Below are 21,527 nucleotides of genomic sequence, written 5' to 3'. Positions count from 1 at the left end.
GTGTATCAGGGGTTTTGAGGACAGGTGTCAATCCATATCTGCCAAGTGACCCTATGTAGGGGGAACAGTCCCTATTCTGCTCTGTGTCAGTGTGTATCAGGGGTTTTGAGGACAGGTGTCAATCCATATCTGCCAAGTGACCCTATGTAGGGGGAACAGTCCCTATTCTGCTCTGTGTCAGTGTGTATCAGGGGTTTTGAGCACAGGTGTCAATCCATATCTGCCAAGTGACCCTATGTAGGAGGAACAGTCCCTATTCTGCTCTGTGTCAGTGTGTATCAGGGGTTTTGAGGACAGGTGTCAATCCATATCTGCCAAGTGACCCTATGTAGGGGGAACAGTCCCTATTCTGCTCTGTGTCAGTGTGTATCATGGTCTCTGTGGACGGTGAACAGTCTCTATTCTGCTCTGTGTCAGTGTGTATCATGGTCTCTGTGGACAGGGAACAGTCTCTATTCTGCTCTGTGTCAGTGTGTATCAGGGGTTTTGAGGACAGGTGTCAATCCATATCTGCCAAGTGACCCTATGTAGGGGGAACAGTCTCTATTCTGCTCTGTGTCAGTGTGTATCAGGGATCATTAGGATAGGTGTCAATCCATATCTGCCAAGTGACCCTATGTAGGGGGAACAGTCCCTATTCTGCTCTGTGTCAGTGTGTATCAGGGGTTTTGAGGACAGGTGTCAATCCATATCTGCCAAGTGACCCTATGTAGGGGGAACAGTCTCTATTCTGATCTGTGTCCGTGTGTATCAGGGATCATTAGGATAGGTGTCAATCCATATCTGCCAAGTGACCCTATGTAGGGGGAACAGTCCCTATTCTGCTCTGTGTCAGTGTGTATCATGGTCTCTGTGGACGGTGAACAGTCTCTATTCTGCTCTGTGTCAGTGTGTATCATGGTCTCTGTGGACAGGGAACAGTCTCTATTCTGCTCTGTGTCAGTGTGTATCAGTGGTTTTGAGGACAGGTGTCAATCCATATCTGCCAAGTGACCCTATGTAGGGGTAACAGTCTCTATTCTGCTCTGTGTCAGTGTGTATCATGGTCTCTGAGGACGGGGAACAGTCTCTATTCTGCTCTGTGTCAGTGTGTATCAGGGCAGGGCTTTGAGGACAGGTGTCAATGTTAGGTGATTTCTGCCCTTTATGGATTAAAAGCAGACTCTGCATCAACTGTGCAATTTTCCATGGGAGTTTTGCCATGGATCCCCCTCTGGCATGCCACAGTCCAGGTGTTAGTTCCCTTGAAACAACTTTTCCATCACTTTTGTGGCCAGAAAGAGTCCCTGTTGGTTTTAAAATTTGCCTGCCCATTGAAGTCAATGGCGGTTCGCGCGGTTCGCCGGTTCGCGAACATTTGCGGAAGTTCGCGTTCGCCGTTCGCGAACCGAAAATTTAGAGTTCGCGACAACACTACCTGCACTGTCTCAGCTGTTATTTTCTGTTAAGGCATCCTAATTGAGCAACTGCCATAGTTCAATTGTAAGAGATAGCGGTTTATATATGGCTTGAAATGATCTACAGTACTATGCTACATAATTCATTTTTACTCTTACTGTTTCATCTGCATATCACTATGTTCCTGCTGTTTCAGTTTTTTATTTTCTACAAAAAGTGAATGAATACCAAAATTTTTTGTTATGTGTCTACCTGATACTGTCGATATCATCTATCGTAAAATGTCTCAATAATCTTCTTTGTTATGGCAAAAAAAAAAAATGAAAATGAGTTCAAGGGAAAATGTAAAACATCCTCTCTCAAAAATGTATAAACTTCTAAACTCAGAGTATTTAGAACTACCTTATTTTTGTAGACTATGGAAATGGATTTAGGTTTAGCCTTGGAACCTCAGGAATTGATTAAATGTTTCAAACTAATTTAAAAAAACAGCTTGAAAGCAGTTACACTTTAAGAGCAAGCTATTAAATTATTTAGAATAAGAAATTATAGAACCCCGGTAGGAATGAAGAGATTTGCCCATCAAGTTAGGGACAAATGTTGGAGATGCGAACGTCATGGGGTGATATTCTACATATATTTTGGAGTTGCCTGATAATTACTTTTGTTTGGGGGAAAATTGAGAGCCTGATCACTAAGTACATTCTTCCAGAATTTCACTTAACTCCAGAATTAATATGTATTTCTCATACTGTTCTTACATTTAATTAGTATTAATAAGCCTAATAACAAGTTTATGGAAAAAATGCATTTGTCCATCAATAGAGATATAGATGATTTAAGTGAAATAACTTTTCACTTTTTTTTTTTTTTTATTCCTGTTGTGTTGTGTTTGATATTGTTATTATTTTCTGTAACTGTGTAATACAAGAGAAATAAAGTTTGAATAAAGGAAAAGTAAAAACAAATTTTAGCAATTTTTGCAATCTTTCTTTTTCTCTTTTTTTTTCAGCAATGTTAATTTTTCCCTAATTGTGTATGTTAACACTTTTTTTTAAAGGAGACACATCTTATGCAAAGAAGAGAATGCATCGGCTCAACAGAGGCAAAGCCGAGAATAACGCAGAAGCACAAGAGGCATATCAGGCATCCGTTTTTAATAGCATACAAAATTAAAACAAAACAGATAGGGAAGGAGGAATAGGGATAATTTTGCTTGTTATGAAAGAGAAACACTCCTGGTTCTTCATGATTAACAGCCAAAGTCGGATAATGTTTCAGACAGTTCGAAATAGTCATCACATTGCTTTTGGTTCTTTCTATCCTGACATTCTCTATCCGTTGGCCACCACTCCACCCATGTTTCATTTCCAACCATGTAGTTGTATCTACAGAAAACAAGGGGTTTAGTGTTTGTCTGGTGAAAATTTAGTTTTCAAATAACATTTTGTGCACAACCATAGGCGTGCGCAGCCCATTGCATTAGGGTGTGCACCCTAAAGCACAAGCACACGCGGCATATATATATATATATATATATATATATATGTATATATATATATATACACACACACACACACACACAAAGCTGTGTGTGTGCTGTGTGAGGGTGCTGTTAGTGCGATGTGTGTGTGAGGGTGCTGGTAGTGTACTATGTGGGTGAGGGTGTTTGTGTGTGCGTGCTTGTGAGGGTGCTGTGAATGTACTGTGTGTCAGGGTGCTGTTTGTGTGTGTGTTTGCACTTGTGAGGGTGCTGTAAATGTACTGTGTGTGAGGGTGCTGTTTGTGTGTGAGGGTACTGGTAGTGTGCTGTGTGTGTGTTTGTTAGGGTCCTGTTTGTGTTTGTGAGGGTGCTGTTTATGTAATGAGTGTGAGAGTGCTGTGTGTTTGTGAGGGTGCTGTGTGTGTTGGTGCTGTGTATGTGTGTTGGTGCTGTCTATGTGTGAGGGTGATGTGTATGTCTGTGGGTGCTGTATGTGTGTGGGTGCTGTGTATGTCTGTGGGTGCTGTGTATGTCTATGGGTGCTGTGTATGTCTGTGGGTGCTGTGTATGTGTGTGTGTGCTGTGTATGTCTATGGGTGCTGTGTATGTGTGTGGGTGCTGTATGTGTGTTGGTGCTGTGTATGTGTGTGGGTGCTGTGTATGTGTGTGGGTGCTGTGTATGTGTGTGTGTGCTGTGTATGTCTATTGGTGCTGTGTATGTGTGTGGGTGCTGTATGTGTGTTGGTGCTGTGTATGTGTGTGTGTGGGTGATTGTGGGGGGTGGAGGTGCCGGTACATTACTTAATATCCCCCCTCCCTTCTTACTTTATGTAGGGAGGGGGGATCTTTCCTTGCTGCCTTCCCTGGTGGTCCAGTGGAGGTGGGGGCAGATCAGTTATCCCCCCTCCCTTCTTACTTTATGCCTGGGAGGGGGGATCCTGTGGCTGCCTTCCATCCCTGGTGGTCCAGTGGAGAGTGAACTCTAGCCCCGCAGGGCTAGAGTTCACTCACGCGAGATCTGAGCGTTGCCGCGGCAACGCTCAGATCTCGCGAGAGGAACCCGGCGGAGCTGCTGGCAAGAGCTCCGCCGGTCCTCTCCTGCCTCCCTCACTGCCTGAGAGCCGGTGAGGGGAGGCTGAGAGCAGAGCCGGCGCTCGGATAGCGCCGGCTCTGCATGAGCCGGCAGGGGAGATCCTGAGATCTCCCCTGCCGGTCTCAATACATAGGTGTGCCGCGGGGATTAGGGTGTGCCCAGGCACACCCGGCACACCCCGTGCGCACGCCTATGTGCACAACATTACGTATTGTGTTTTAGAAAATTAAGGTTTTTATTTCTTTCTGTTTTATTTTGACCCAGGTATCGAATTAATCTGAAATCATGCTTGTGATGGGTAGTATCCTATCAGGTGCTGTCCATCTTGATTTGCACTATGAGCAACTTAACCACTACTTTCTTACTATAGTGGTTATGTTAACTAGAGTGACATTGCACCATTAACTCTTTAATATAAAAACATTTTAGAGCAGTTTTCTGGAAAACAAAAAAATAAACGCCTCTGGCACAAAGGAACCATTCCCATCTCAGTTGCACTGATAGAAACATAGAAAAATAGAATGTGACGGCAGATAAGAACCATTCGGTCCATCTAGTCTTCCCAATATTTCAAAATACTTTTAATTAGTACCTGGCCTTATCTTATAGTTAGTATAGCCTTATGCCTATCCCACGCATGCTTAAATTCCCTCACTGTGTTAACCTCTACCACTTCAGCTGGAAGACTATTCCATGCATCCACTACTCTCTCAGTAAAGTAATACTTCCTGATATTTTTAAACCTTTGCCCCTCTTATTTAAGACTATGTCCTCTTGTTGTGGTAGTTTCTCTTATTTTAAATATAGTCTCCTCCTTTACTGTGTTGATTCCCTTTATGTATTTCAATGTTTCTATCATATCCACCCTGTCTCGTCTTTCCAACCTATACATGTTAAGATCCTTTAACCTTCCCTGGTAAGTTTATCCTGCAATCCATGAACCAGTTTAGTAGCCCTTCTCTGAACTCTCTCTAAAGTATCAATATCCTTCTGAAGATACGGTCTCCAGTACTGCGTACAATACTCCAAGTGAGGTCTCACCAGTGTTCTGTACAATGGCATGAGCACTTCCCTCTTTCTACTGCTAATACCTCTCCCTACACAACCAAGCATTCTGCTAGCATTTCCTGCTGCTCTATTACATTGTCTGCCTACCTTTAAGTTATCATAAATAATCACCCCTAAATCCCTTTCCTCAGATGTTGAGGTTAGTAGGGTATCAAAAATCCTATACTCTGCCATTGGGTTTTTACGTCCAAGGTGATGTTGTGGAATTAACACTTACATATAATTAATATTAAATTCACCTATCCTGAGATTGCTTAGCTAACCTATTTCTCGAGGGTTTGATATTAAAATGCGGAATGCTGCCAGGGCACTCTATGGTTACTATAGTGGTTATGTTGCTTGGAGTGCTTATTTCGTGCACTGGGAGACGAGATAGATGAGACACACTCATGTATTTATCTATGTGAAAGTGTTACTCTAAACGGTGTATTATATGCATTTTAGTTAAAAATATTCAGCCTATTTTAAAAATATTCATGTTTCGTTGCTTTGGTATAAGCTGATCTGGAGTAATCTGGTTATCTCGTTATGTGTAACTTGAACAAGTTTGGCAGGTATTATCCACAATAAAACTATACATCAATATTTAAAAATTACTAAATAAACACAATAATCTTGAAATCCCCAAGATTATTTTATAAAGGAAGAGATTATTTTATTTCAATGTATTTTAGAAATCAAGTTTGTCAGAGGTCAGTTCATTGTGTGACTCACTTACCCAGACGTTGTTTGCCAAAGGTCAGTTGAAACACCCCACATTAGATAATTTTTTCCAGTCTTCAAATCTAAGAGATCTTTACATTTAACATGGCTAATGAAATCTCGCTTATCTTCTGGCTTCACAATGTCTTTTCCTAAAATAATAGCAACGAGAAATATAAAATGAGGAGGGGGTGTGCGTTTGGAAGTTTTTAATTAATTCCCATATATCTGGGACCCTAAGGGAGCTGTGAATGTGATCTGCACCCAATAGCGGTGAAGACCATTATGCGCTCTCGAGGTAGCAATGGGGCACAGGACCAAGCAGGGAATGACCTCCCTGCTGACTCATGAAGGGACACCTTAAAACCATAGGAATTTGGAATGTGTTATTTGTTTTTCAACTAATGGAAAAAAAATAGATATAATATGTGTTTTTTTTTTTTTTGCAGTGCAGCCTTTGTGATGAATAGATGCAATGTTCAAGTAAAAAAAAAACAACTTGGCAAAAATGGTTAGTGATATAGGACAAGATATAGGTGGGGGTACACACAGGGATAACATAATTAGGATCATCAGTTTAATTTTAAAGTCACTTCAGAGAGTCGTGGTAGCAACTGGGGTGTGAGTAGTTGACCAGGGATGATAATTGAATAAGGGACAGGGAAGTGGGTAATTGGATTACATTATGCCATTAAATATGACCCTCATGTACCACGATAGAGGAAAATATAGAGGATGGAACTTGGACATTATAGTATGCACCATTGATGGTAATTTCCTAAAATGATAAGGTTGAAAGAAAGACATGGTTGGTGTAGAATAATGAGAGGGAGATAATTAACAGGTTTGTAGAAGATATCTCTCTAGAAATCTCAATATAGCTTGTTTTAATACAGAAAGGTATGGAAACCATCTAGCTATAGAAGAGGGGAAAAAGTATTGATCACTTGTTGTGACAAACACTCGGTCACCCTGGAATTGTACCAGCGTTGTAGCCCGTCACCTCACCCAAGAAAGCAGAATCACTGTGTGACCTTTCTTATGTGACTGAAACACAAACAATTACAGAGTTTTATTGCAACACTCCCACAAGGGACAATATTATCCCGGGCCCCGTAAAAAGTACTTGTCATGGTACCTTCCACTCATGCCTCCCTCTCCTCCAGCAATTTCGGCATATTGAATGCCGGCCGATATAGCCCCACCCCCTTTTATGACGCAGCGCAATTCTGCCGACATCATGATGTCGATGACATCACGACCCGCCGGAAAACTCAACCAGGACATTTTGGGGGCGTGGTCATCAATTAAAGAGGCAGGGTATATAAGGTACTCACTTACAGTGAGTCATTGCCCTGTCGTGGTTTCAGCTTGTCTGTCCCTCAGTGCGTTCTTTGTGATTGTTTTTTTGGTTATTGACTTGGCTTGTATTCTGACTTTGTTTCTCTCTCCTACCCTTGAACTCGGCTTGGCCTTCGCTTACCTGTCTTCTCGTTCCCTCGACCTCGGCTCGTCCCTGACCATTCTTTGTTTATGTGACGTTAGTCCAGCCACTCTAAGGTCCGGTATACGTCTTTATAGTTTTCTGTATACTGCGTGTTGGATCCCTGTCTTGATCCTGACACTCATTGGCTCTTGGGTCTTCTTCATATACTCTTTACTACTGACACATACCCCTACTGAACAGCCAAGCTTCATGGGGAATGGGGAGACAGTCCTTGACTGCACATTTGACAAGGCAGAGTGGGAAAAATGTTACCTCATACACCATTGCTCTAGCTTTAGCAAAACACAGGAGACAGCATGCAAACTGTTAACCTTCTGGTACTGTACTCCCTCAACACTACACAAGATTACCCCGGATCACTCCCCATTATACTGGAGATGTGAGGAGGAGAGAGGCACACTCTAACTGGGCAACAGGGACCAGCCAGAGAGATCCGCTGGAAGGGCTCTCTCAATGCGGTAGTTTAGGAGAATCACAATGCAGATCCTGAGATCTGAGATACGCCTAGCAAACATAACAGAGTGTCACAATGCGAGATAGGGTTACTGCGAGTCCATAACTGACCGGGGCTGGCGAGCCCAAATGTATACCCACCTTATAAGACCATCGCTAAACCCTTGCATGGCCCTCTGGGGACCTACGAACCCCACACTGATACACACCTGAAATTCCTGGTTGTACCTAAGTAGAAAATAACAAACAGCAAACCCACAAAAAGGAAAGTGCGGGGAGAGAATACTGAAACCCCAGCAATAAACTACCATTGCTATACTGGAAATGTGATTCAATAAGGGACCTGCTAGTCCTCAGATGCTTGGGGCCTGCGTGCCCACATAGTGCAATAGTCATAGAAATTCACAACATTATCGCCTCTTAGTTATATAAGGGACCTGCGAGCCCCGCACTGTATTTTCTGTATTTCTTGAGAATATGAAAATTACCGATGATAAAATAAAAAATATATTTACAAAAAAAAAATAAAAAAAATCTAGTTTACCTGGTTTAAAGATTTCCAGAATTTTCATCACATAAGTGTTAAAGTTGTCTTGGATTTTAACCTCCTCAGGAGTTGCCTTATACACTAAGGAGAAAATAATTTCATATATATTTACATCATCATAATTTCTTATATCAGTACATTAGTAGATGAAGAAAAGTCATATGTCTGTATGCAAGCCATATGTGAAAGGATGAAAAATTACACTTTTCTCAAGTATGTCTTTTCCAGCTTACCATAGTAGATATGCAAAAACAAAAATACACCCTATCATATCAGTGGAAAAAAACTGTGAGTGGGCACTAATGACAATTACCCCTATATACTTTGATCTATACAAAAATAACAAAACCAAAATACATCTACTGATATAGCATAGAAAAAGCAATCATAGGACAGTACTGTAAATAGACCAGGGTACTATAAGTGGATCAAGTTCACTCACAAACCACTTTTGATGGAAGGCATATCACTTTAAATCACTCCTGATAAAAAGCCAAAATACCAGACTCTTCACTTTAATTTTAGGACATGTAGAAGAAAGGCAGAAATCATAGTGCAGAGCTTCCACATAAAAGCACAAATTGTAAAACAAGTTACATATACAAGATAAACAATAAGTTAAAGCACATCAGCACAATGACATGATGTGGCGGAACCAACCTCGCCACTGTGCACTGGAGAAGCCTGGTTGCTCACCTGCTCCCTTTGGACTATGGCCCTGCAGGTTAAACCTTTTATTTTCCCTGCAGAAAGGCTTATTCGTGCCTTTCTGCCGGGACGTTCGGTAGATTCCACCTACCGAACAAACTACCGAACGATGGACCACCTGGGAGCTAGAGTGTGCTGTCAATTGACCGCCCAGAAGCTGCGGTTAACCGCAGCTTAATTGACAAATGCTGGGTGGCCTTTGTTCGTTTGCCGAACACGTGGCAGCAGCCATTTTAACTCCCGAACGGCCAGCGGTGTTCAGCGCTCAAACTATGGAACTGAAAACGGACACGTTATTGCGCAAACACCGCTGAGCCGCCAGCCTCCTTACCTCTGCATTCGGTAGTTTAATCGTATGAACAGCCTCACCCCAGATAGCCATGCCATGGAGCCTATTCGTGTAACGAAAGACTATGTGAAAGACTTTGGCTCCATGGCGATTGAACTGTATGTATGTGAATTGAGCGCCATTCGGTAATAATGTGCGCTCAGATCTAAGCTATCTGGGCATATGTAGAATGTATATGTTTTATGTAATAAATGTATCAGTATGTAATTTTAAGTATTTTATTGTCTTTTTGTCTGCCATGTGTGTAATGGAGTTTTGCCTCTGTCCTTGGAGATAATTGGATTACTTCCCAATTATCTCCAGGCCAGAGAGGAGGGATTGTAATGAATTGTGGGATTGTTTAAAGGTGTATGTCTGTGATTGGTCAGTGTCCTATATGTTTCCCAGTTTCCCATCTGGTCCCACCAGGTGGGAGACCTGCATAAAAGCCAGGCAGGTAGCCCCAGTAAATCAGATTCTGCTTAACCCTCAAAACGAAGTGTCGTCTCGTTATTGGGGGAATTGGATTGTATGCTGACTACCAGGAGTGTAAGCTGTTCGTATGTTTTTTCCTGTTTGGCTGTTTCCAGTGTTCGTGTGTTTCCTGGTCGGGAGTTGGAGGATTCGTGTAGTTTGGAGTTCGGGAGATTGGTGATTGCAGTAGCTGCCTGTGCATCTGGAAAGGGGAATATCGCCTAAACGGTTTTAACCTCTGGTGAGCAAAACCGTCTGTTACACATGAGTTGCAGACAGCATAGGGCCCCAGTTGTACTCTCCACATGAATCAGGGGTACCTAATTTCTTCATCAATAGTCCACAACACATAAATACTAAATCCAAAAATGAATACCATAAAAAACATATAAAGAATAGTGATGTACCGAACTGTCCGCCGGCGAACAGTTCCCGGCGAAATTAGCGTGTTCGCGTTCGCCGCGGCGGGCGGACACATGCGCAGTTCGATCCGCCCCCTATTCGTCATCATTGGGCAAACTTTGACCCTGTGCCTCTCGGTCAGCAGACACATTCCAGCCAATCAGCAGCACTCCCTCCCTTCCACACCCTCCAACCTCCCTCCCAGCATCCATTTTCGATTCATTCGGAAGATGCATGCTTAGTGAGAGGAGGGAAAGTTTAGCTGCTGCTGATTAGATAGGGAAATTGATAGCTAGGCTAGGGTATTCAGTGTCCACTACAATCCTGAAGGACTCATCTGATCTCTGCTGTAAGGACAGCACCCCAAAAAGCCCTTTTTAGGGCTATAACATCAGGCTGCTTTTTTTTTTTTTTTTTTCCTGTGTAATGTAATTGCAGGTGCCTGCCTGCCAGTTTCTGTGTGAGGTTCACATTGGATACTGTGCCTACTTGCCCAGTGCCACCACTCATATCTGTTTTAACAATAGGTTAAGCTTTACATTTAAAATAAATATATTTTTTTCACTGTAATAGAAGAGCAGTTGCCTGCCTGCCAGCTTCTGTGTGAGGTTCACATTGGATACTGTGCCCACTTGCCCAGTGCCACCACTCATATCTGTTTTAACAATTGGTTAAGCTTTAGATTTAAAATAAATATATTTTTTTCACTGTAATAGAAGAGCAGTTGCCTGCCTGCCAGCTTCTGTGTCAGGTTGGATGCCTTGCCCATTTGCACAGTCAGTGCCACCACTCATATCTGTTTTAACAATTGGTTAAGCTTTAGATTTTAAATAAATAATTTTTTTCACTGTAATAGAAGAGCAGTTGCCTGCCTGCCAGCTTCTGTGTGAGGTTCACATTAGATACTGTGCCCACTTGCCCAGTGCCACCACTCATATCTGTTTTAACATAGAAACATAGAAACATAGAATGTGACGGCAGATAAGAACCATTCGGCCCATCTAGTCTGCCCAGTTTTCTAAATACTTTCATTAGTCCCTGGCCTTATCTTATAGTTAGGATAGCCTTATGCCTATCCCACGCATGCTTAAACTCCTTTACTGTGTTAACCTCTACCACTTCAGCTGGAAGGCTATTCCATGCATCCACTACCCTCTCAGTAAAGTAATACTTCCTGATATTATTTTTAAACATTTGTCCCTCTAATTTAAGACTATGTCCTCTTGTTGTGGTAGTTTTTCTTCTTTTAAATATAGTCTCCTCCTTTACTGTGTTGATTCCCTTTATGTATTTAAATGTTTCTATCATATCCCCCCTGTCTCGTCTTTCCTCCATGCTATACATGTTAAGATCCTTTAACCTTTCCTGGTAAGTTTTATCCTGCAATCCATGAACCAGTTTAGTAGCCCTTCTTTGAACTCTCTCTAAGGTATCAATATCCTTCTGAAGATACGGTCTCCAGTACTGTGTACAGTACTCCAAGTGAGGTCTCACCAGTGTTCTGTACAATGGCATGAGCACTTCCCTCTTTCTACTGCTAATACCTCTCCCTATACAACCAAGCATTCTGCTAGCATTTCCTGCTGCTCTATTACATTGTCTGCCTACCTTTAAGTCATCAGAAATAATCACCCCTAAATCCCTTTCCTCAGATGTTGAGGTTAGGACTCTATCAAATATTCTGTACTCTGCCCTTGGGTTTTTACGTCCAAGATGCATTATCTTGCACTTATCCACATTAAATGTCAGTTGCCACAACTCTGACCATTTTTCTAGTTTACCTAAATCATTTTCCATTTGGCTTATCCCTCCTGGAACATCAACCCTGTTACACATCTTAGTATCATCCGCAAAAAGACACACCTTACCATCAAGACCTTCTGCAATATCACTAATAAAAATATTATTAGTTAGTATTATTGATTAAGCTTTAGATTTAAAATAAATATTTTTTTTTCACTGTAATAGAAGAGCAGTTGCCTGCCTGCCTGCCAGCTTCTGTGTCAGGTTGGATGCCTTGCCCATTTGCACAGTCAGTGCCACCACTCATATCTGTTTTAACAATAGCTTAAGCTTTAGATTTTAAAGAAACCATTTTTTTTCACTGTAATAGAAGATCAGTTAGTTGTCTGCAAGCATCTGGGTGTCAGGCCTACTTCAGCGTGTGCTCTGCAGACCTGTGCCAGCGTGCTTTGACAGTTGCCACTCATATCTGGTGTCTCTATAGCGTGCTTTTACAACCAAAATTTTGTTTCCACTGTAATAGAAGAGCAGTTGCCTGCCTGCCAGCTTCTGTGTGAGGTTCACATTGGATACTGTGCCTACTTGCCCAGTGCCACCACTCATATCTGTTTTAACAATTGGTTAAGCTTTACATTTAAAATAAATCTTTTTTTTCACTGTAATAGAAGAGCAGTTGCCTGCCTGCCAGCTTCTGTGTGAGGTTCACATTGGATACTGTGCCTACTTGCCCAGTGCCACCACTCATATCTGTTTTAACAATTGGTTAAGCTTTACATTTAAAATAAATATTTTTTTTCACTGTAATAGAAGAGCAGTTGCCTGCCTGCCAGCTTCTGTGTGAGGTTCACATTGGATACTGTGCCTACTTGCCCAGTGCCACCACTCATATCTGTTTTAACAATTGGTTAAGCTTTACATTTAAAATAAATATTTTTTTTTCACTGTAATAGAAGAGCAGTTGCCTGCCTGCCAGCTTCTGTGTGAGGATCACATTGGATACTGTGCCCACTTGCCCAGTGCCACCACTCATATCTGTTTTAACAATAGCTTAAGCTTTAGATTTTAAAGAAATCATTTTTTTTTCACTGTAATAGAAGATCAGTTAGTTGTCTGCAAGCATCTGGGTGTCAGTCCTACTTCAGCGTGTGCTCTGCAGACCTGTGCCAGCGTGCTTTGACAGTTGCCATTCATATCTGGTGTCTCTTTAGCGTGCTTTTACAAAGAAAAAAGGTTTCCAGTGTAAGCTAATAGCAGACAGTCAGTGTCCTTCAAGCGGCTCTGTCAGGCCTTCCTTCAGCGTGTGCCCTGCACAACCCTGCCAGCGTGCTTTGACAGTTGCCACTCATATCTTGTGTCTCTATAGCGTGCTTTTACAACCAAACTTTTGTTTCCACTGTAATAGAAGAGCAGTTGCCTGCCTGCCAGCTTCTGTGTGAGGTTCACATTGGATACTGTGCCTACTTGCCCAGTGCCACCACTCATATCTGTTTTAACAATTGGTTAAGCTTTACATTTAAAATAAATATTTTTTTTTCACTGTAATTGTCATGCCTTAATTATGGTATCCTCTTACTTCCGGGTTCCACTGAGCTTAGCCACGCCCCCTTATGACACGGTCTCCTTACTTAATGCGACCGCACCAGCTGATAGACGCTGGATTATTGAACTACGTTCCGTACTCACGAACCGGCTACAAACTTCGCTGTGAAAGCCATCTGTTACCGGACCGGACTGGAAGACTCTTCACGTTCCCTTCACCTCTCCATATCATTCGATATAACCGCCTCTGAGGAGAACTCGGGAACCTGTTTTCTATTTACCGGAAGCTAAGTAAAACCTCTGTGATAAGAGTTACATATCAAAAGCCTTATTGCCTGTTACTAAAGTCTTACTATAAACCAACCCAGCTACAGCTATCTTCAACTTATCCACTATTCAAGTTAGCTGCACCTGTCTTGCTTCAGATAAATTCTATGGGACCACTATTGTAATTGCTTATCACCTAACTTGTTAACTCAACTAACAGACTCTAATTGATTCAGAACCTGCTAATTGCAACCGTCTATTATTTAAAGCTACAGTGCCTGTAATTCTGGACTTAAGCAACCATTTATTATTTAAAGCTACAGTGCCTGTAATTCTGGACTTAAGCAATCGTTTATTATTTAAAGCTACAGTGCCTGTAATTTTGGACTTAAGCAACCATTTATTATTTAAAGCTACAGTGCCTGTAATTCTGGACTTAAGCAACCATTTATTATTTAAAGCTACAGTGCCTGTAATTCTGGACTTAAAGTCACAATATCTTCTACTTGTTATAATAAATATTCAAGCTATAAGAAATCTGCAGTTGTGTTCCTTCATAACAAATGTTTAAACGTGACAGAATAATCCAGCCCTTGTAATGGATCCAGCAGATTTCGATTCTACGATAACTACGCTGAATCAACGAGTCGATACACTAGCCCAAGGTGTGCAAGACCTGCAAGTTACTAATGAAAGAATTCTCACTTATGTCAGAGATTTACAAACTCATACTCCTCATACTGTTCTGCACTCAGCTAGCGATCCTGCTGTATGTAACCCTGAAAAGTTCTCTGGAGATCGTTCTAAATATAGGGAGTTCCTTAATTCTTGCAAATTATTAATTGCTTTAAAACCTAGATCTTATCCTACAGAAAGAACTAAGGTTTGTTCGGTTATCTCCTTTCTAAGAGGTGAACCTATGTCATGGGCCCATTCCTTTCTGGAAAACGATGACCCCATCTTAGACTCACTGGATGAATTTTTTGAAGCCATGTCTCTTCTCTATGAAGATCCTAACAAACAAGCTACAGCTGATTTAACAATCAGAACCCTACAGCAAAAACATAGACCCGTTGAAGATTATATTGCTGAATTTAAAAGATGGGCAGTAGAAACGCAATGGAATGACATCACATTGCGCAACCAGTTTCGAATTGGTTTATCTGAAGCTGTAAAAGATGAACTAGCTAGAACAGAACTCCCTACTACTTTGAACGTTCTGATTCACCTATCAATCAGCATTGACAGAAGACTTAGAGAAAGAAAGGCCGAAAAAGCCATCTCAAGTTCAAAAGAAAGAAAACCTTTCACTCCTTCAAAGACTCTTGAAAAAACATCCTTACCAAGCGAACCTATGGAAATAGGGGTAATAAGAAGTCCTCTCACTCCTGAAGAGAAGAACCGAAGACGTCTATTAAACCTCTGCATGTATTGTGCTTCTCAAGATCACTTGGTTCCTGATTGTCCTTTGTTGAAACGGACAAAGGGCGGTAGGCAAGCCTATGCCTCTGCTATCCTAAGTGCACTCCCCTCTACACCAACCACTCAGTTCACTCCTATAATTCTCATACTACAGTGGGATAAGGAGAGAATTATGACTGAAGCCATCATCGATTCTGGTGCAAATGGGGTATTCATCGATTCAACCTTTGTAACAAAGAATAAAATTCCTTGTGTTCGAAAAAACACTTCTGTTCCTATTAGAGTGATTGACGGCTCCCTTATCTCCTCGGGACCGATTCTTCATGAAACCATCCCTCTAAAAGTAACCACCAATCATATTCATACTGAATATCTAATATTTGATGTTATTCCATCACCTCTCTATCCCGTTATAATAGGGATCAACTGGTTAAGGAACCACAACCCTCAAATTTCTTGGTCTCCCTTCTCTCTCACCTTTAACTCCAATTATTGTAAGGAAACATGTTTACAACAAATTCCAATCTTTCAGATCTCCAAAGAACCAATTATACCTTCTTGTTATTCAGACTTTTCAGACGTATTCAGTAAAAAGGAAGCTGAAAAGCTCCAACCTCATCGTTCCTACGATTGTCCTATAGACCTCATACCTGGTGCCCCCGTACCTTTCGGGCACATCTACCCTCTCTCTGAGTCTGAATTGCAAATTCTCAAAGAATACCTGGATGAAAACCTACGGAAAGGGTTCATTAGACCCTCCAGTTCACCTGCTGCCTCAAGTATGTTTTTTGTGAGAAATAAAGACCAGACTATACGTCCCATCATTGATTACAGAGCTTTAAACAAAATAACAGTTAAAAATCGTTATCCTCTTCCCCTGATCAATGAACTGGTTGAACGATTAAAAACTGCTACCATCTACACTAAGCTTGACCTTCGCGGGGCATATAACCTCATCAGGATAAAGGCTAACGATGAATGGAAAACTGCTTTCCGAACAAGATATGGCCTCTACGAGTATCTGGTGATGCCTTTTGGCCTCTGCAACGCCCCTGCAACTTTTCAACATTTTCTAAATGACATCTTTAGAGATCTATTGGACGTCTGTGTTATCATTTATTTAGATGATATTCTCATATACTCCAACACTCCTGATGAACATAAAAAAACATGTCAGATGGGTGTTATCCAGACTCAGAACTCACAAACTATTCGCTAAACCCGAAAAATGTATTTTTCACGTCAATGAAATAACCTTTTTAGGTTACGTTATTTCCCCTCATTCAATAAGCATGGATAATTCAAAAATCGATTGTATCATCAACTGGCCTGTTCCCTCTACAGTAAAAGAATTGCAGCGGTTTCTAGGGTTCGCCAACTTCTACAGAAAATTTATTAAAAACTACTCCGAGATAGCTCACCCACTCAATCAACTTAACAGTAAAAAATATCCCTTCAATTGGAACGAGAAGGCTCAAACTGCCTTCGATGAATTAAAGAGAAAGTTTACAACAGCTCCTATTCTTCAACTTCCAAACCCTTCATATCTTTATGTCCTTGAAACGGATGCTTCGGAAATTGCAATTGGAGCTGTCCTCTCTCAACATAAAACTCCTCAAGAACCTCTTCATCCAGTCGCCTTCTTCTCACGCTCATTATCTCCTGCCGAAAAGAATTATCCTATAGGGGAAAAATAATTATTAAGTATCAAAGTGGCTTTAGAAACCTGGAGACACCTTCTTGAGGGTGCTCAAACCCCTTTAATTGTGTATACTGACCATAAAAACCTCGAATATCTTCACTCCAACAAGACTCTTTCTGCTCGACAAGTAAGATGGAATCTCTTTTTTTCCCGGTTCAATTTCCAAATCGTCTTTAGACCTGGGTCTAGGAACAAAAAGGCAGATGCCCTTTCCAGGATCCATAAAGACACTGAATTGGAACCTCCTCCGCATACAGTCGTTGGAATCTTATCTTCCCTTATTGACGACCTTAAAGACCTTAGTGAAGATGCTCTTGAACTTCCTAAATCAGTTAAATTATCCAAGAAAGACGGTCTCTACTATTTCAATGACCGGATTTATGTACCTCCCTCTTTCAGAACTAAAATACTCGAATTTATTCATGATTCTCCTCTGGCAGGTCATCCAGGTATAAAAAAGACCCTTGAATTGTCTAAGAGATACTATCGGTGGCCTCGCCAAGACCAAACCATTGAATCTTATGTCAAATCTTGTTCTACCTGCCAAAGATCCAAACATTTACATCATCAACCATTCGGTCAATTATTGAATCTACCGATTCCTGAAAGGCCTTGGCAATCCATTTCTATGGACTTCTTGGTGGAACTACCCCCTTCTCAACATCATACCACCATTTTAGTGGTAGTGGACCGCTTCACGAAAATGTCTCATTTTATTCCTCTAAAGAAGTTACCCTCATCCTCTGAACTCTCAAAAATATTCCTCGACAATATAGTGAAACTTCATGGACTGCCTGACGAAATCATTTCGGACCGAGGGACTCAGTTTACCTCCAAATTCTGGAATGCATTATGTGCTACTCTTCATATCCAACGTAAACTATCATCCGCATATCATCCTCAAACTGATGGACAAACTGAAAGAGTCAACCAATGCTTAGAGCAATATCTACGATGCTATTGTTCTCACTTACAAGATGATTGGATAACATGGTTACCCATGGCAGAATTTGCATACAACAACTCTTTTCATACCAGCAGCAAAATGACTCAATTTTTATCCAATTATGGATTTCATCCCTCCTCATTTCCTGCTCAGACAGTTTCGTCATCTAACCCCTCCGTTTCGAATCAAATCTCTCATATGTCCTCTTTATTCAAGAAATTACATGAAAATCTAGAATTAGCGTCATCCAATCAAAAGAAGTTTTTTGATACAAAAAGACAACCTCCTCCCTCTTATGTAATTGGTGATCTTGTCTGGCTTTCCTCAAAAAACATCTCCACAACCCGTCCATCAAAGAAGTTAAGTTCCCTTTTTCTTGGTCCTTTTCCAATAATATCGATTATCAACCGTAATGTTGTTAAATTGAAGCTTCCACCTACTTTGAAACTCCATCCTGTTTTCCATGTGTCCTTGCTTAAACCTCATCATCCTGACCCTTTCCATAGAAATGTCACTACTTCTCCTGATCCTATATTAGTCCAGGGTGAAGAAGAATACGAAATTCAAAGAATACTGGATTCAAGGATTCATCGTGGCTCTTTACAATACCTCATTAGATGGAAAGGATATGGAATTGATGAAGATACTTGGGAAAACTCCTCTGTCATTCATGCTGACAAGTTAATTTCCAATTTCCACAAACGCTACCCTTCTAAACCATGTCAATAGCACCCAGAGGTTGCTCATTAAGGAGAGGGTACTGTCATGCCTTAATTATGGTATCCTCTTACTTCCGGGTTCCACGGAGCTTAGCCACACCCCCTTATGACACGGTCTCCTTACTTAATGCGACCGCACCAGCTGATAGACGCTGGATTATTGAACTACGTTCCGTACTCACGAACCGGCTACAAACTTCGCTGTGAAAGCCATCTGTTACCGGACCGGACTGGAAGACTCTTCACGTTCCCTTCACCTCTCCTCATCCTCGACTAAAGCCTGAACTCTCTTCGCACATATCATTTGATATAACCGCCTCTGAGGAGAACTCGGGAACCTGTTTTCTATTTACCGGAAGCTAAGTAAAACCTCTGTGATAAGAGTTACATATCAAAAGCCTTATTGCCTGTTACTAAAGTCTTACTATAAACCAACCCAGCTACAGCTATCTTCAACTTATCCACTATTCAAGTTAGCTGCACCTGTCTTGCTTCAGATAAATTCTATGGGACAACTATTGTAATTGCTTATCACCTAACTTGTTAACTCAACTAACAGACTCTAATTGATTCAGAACCTGCTAATTGCAACCGTCTATTATTTAAAGCTACAGTGCCTGTAATTCTGGACTTAAGCAACCATTTATTATTTAAAGCTACAGTGCCTGTAATTCTGGACTTAAGCAATCGTTTATTATTTAAAGCTACAGTGCCTGTAATTTTGGACTTAAGCAACCATTTATTATTTAAAGCTACAGTGCCTGTAATTCTGGACTTAAGCAACCATTTATTATTTAAAGCTACAGTGCCTGTAATTCTGGACTTAAAGTCACAATATCTTCTACTTGTTATAATAAATATTCAAGCTATAAGAAATCTGCAGTTGTGTTCCTTCATAACAAATGTTTAAACGTGACAGTAATAGAAGAGCAGTTAGTTGTCTGCAAGCGTCTGGGTGTCAGGCCTACTTCAGCGTGTGCTCTGCAGAACTGTTCCAGTGCACATTGCCAATCATATCTGGTCTCACAGTAGCTTGCACGCATAGTAACACTAATCCCCCAAAAAATAACAGGCAGAGGCAGGCCACCCCGCAGGGGCCGTCGTGGTCGTGGTGCTGTGATTCCCTTTTGCCCTAGAATAATGCCCAGTTTTCAGAAGCCACGTACCCTGAACTTGAAAAGTTCTGAGGACTTAGTTGACTGGCTAACACAGGACACCCAATCTTGTACAGCATCCGCTTGGAACCTTGACGCACCATCCTCCTCCAGCTTAGCTTCAGGCACCTCTCAAGATAGCACTCACCCGCCTGCCGCCACCACCAAAACTAGCACCACAGCCGCTTTACTTGGTATGTCAGAGGAGTTATTCACACACCCGTTTGAAGAAATGAGTGATGCGCAACCATTATTGCTAGAGGATGTAGATAACAGGGATATGTCTCAGGCAGGCAGCATTAAACACATGGAGGTACGGTGTGATGATGATGATGTTGTACCCGCTGCTGCTTCCTTTTCTGAGTTGTCAGATACAAGCGAAGCGGTTGATGACGACGATGCGTCCATGGATGTCACGGTGCCCGCTTGGCAAGAAGAAGAACAGGGCGAAAGTTCAGATGGGGAGACAGAGAGGAGGAGGAGACGAGTTGGAAGCAGGGGGGGGTCGTCGCAAGGAGCTAGTGGCACAGTCAGACAGCATGCATCGGCACCCGGGGTCAGCCCGACAGCACGCCAATCAACGCATGCTGTGTCCACCACCAGAATGCCGTCATTGCAGAGCTCAGTAGTGTGGCATTTTTTTTGTGTGTCTGCCTCTGACAACAGCGATGCCATTTGCAACCTGTGCCAAAGGAAACTGAGTCGTGGGAGGTCCAACACCCACCTAGGTACAACTGCTTTGCGTAGGCACATGATCTCACATCACAAACGCCTATGGGATCAACACATGAGTACAAGCAGCACGCCTACTCTAAGCCGCCATCCTCCTCCTGGTCCAGCATCTTCAGCCACGTCAACCACTGCTGTCCTTCTTGCCCCCTCTCAACCATCCGCCACTCCGTCTCCCGCCTTGAGCAGTTCCCGCTCATCTGCCCACAGTCATGTGTCTGTCAAGGACATGTTTGAGCGTAAGAAGCCAATGTCACCAAGTCACCCCCTTGCCCAGCGTCTGACAGCTGGCTTGTCCGAACTATTAGCCCGCCAGCTTTTACCATACAATCTGGTTGAGTCTGAGGTGTTCAAAAAATGTGTAGCTATTGGGACACCGCAGTGGAAGGTACCCGGCCGGAAATTCTTTTCACAAAAGGCAATCCCCAACTTGTACTCGATTGTGCAAAAGGAAGTCATGGCATGTCTGGCACACAGTGTTGGGGCAAGGGTCCATCTGACCACTGATACCTGGTCTGCAAAGCATGGTCAGGGCAGGTATATCACCTACACTGCGCATTGGGTAAACCTGCTGACGGCTGACAAGCAAGGAATACGTGGCATTGCAGAGGAGTTGGTGACACCGCCACGAATTGCAGGCAGTCCTGCTGCCACCTCCTCTACTCCTCCTACTCCATCCTCTTCCATAACCTCCTCGGCTGAGTCCTCTTGTGCCGCTGCTTCTTGCTCCACATCAACGGCACCCCCCCAGCTCCCCAGGTACTATTCCACATCCCGGATACGGCAGTGTCACGCCGTCTTGGGTTTGACTTGCTTGAAAGCAGAGAGTCACACCGGACAAGCACTCCTGTCCGCCCTGAACGCACAGCTGGAAAAGTGGCTGACTCCGCAGCAACTGGATATCGGCAAAGTGGTGTGTGACAACGGAAAAAATTTGATAGCGGCATTGAAGTTGGGCAAGTTGACACAAGTGCCATGCATGGCACATGTGTGTAATCTGATCGTACAACGCTTTGTGCATAAGTACACAGGCTTACAGGACGTCCTGAAGCAGGCCAGGAAGGTGTGTGGCCATTTCAGGCGTTCCTACACGGCCATGGCTCACTTTGCCGATATCCAGCGGCGAAACAACATGCCAGTGAG

At 42.3% G+C, this 21,527-nt stretch overlaps 1 protein-coding gene across 1 annotated transcript in view; it reads right to left on the bottom strand.

The window, feature by feature from the left end:
* Positions 1-2,540: 2,540 nt before the first annotated feature.
* The window catches only part of LOC134601488 (complement C3-like), a 55,931-nt gene continuing 36,944 nt past the window's right edge, over positions 2,541-21,527 (bottom strand). The window contains exons 4-6 of the mRNA XM_063445988.1: positions 8,249-8,332; positions 5,761-5,896; positions 2,541-2,786 (exon numbers count right to left, since the gene is read on the bottom strand). Of these exons, the coding sequence (XP_063302058.1) occupies positions 2,651-2,786; positions 5,761-5,896; positions 8,249-8,332 (356 nt within the window). The 3' untranslated portion in view covers positions 2,541-2,650. The remainder of the gene's footprint in view (positions 2,787-5,760; positions 5,897-8,248; positions 8,333-21,527) is intronic.

This window comes from Pelobates fuscus, chromosome 3, assembly GCF_036172605.1.
Source record: "Pelobates fuscus isolate aPelFus1 chromosome 3, aPelFus1.pri, whole genome shotgun sequence".
Taxonomy (NCBI): domain Eukaryota; kingdom Metazoa; phylum Chordata; class Amphibia; order Anura; family Pelobatidae; genus Pelobates; species Pelobates fuscus.
Note: the sequence above shows the minus strand (reverse complement) of the source record. Positions and strands in the feature narration are given on the sequence as shown.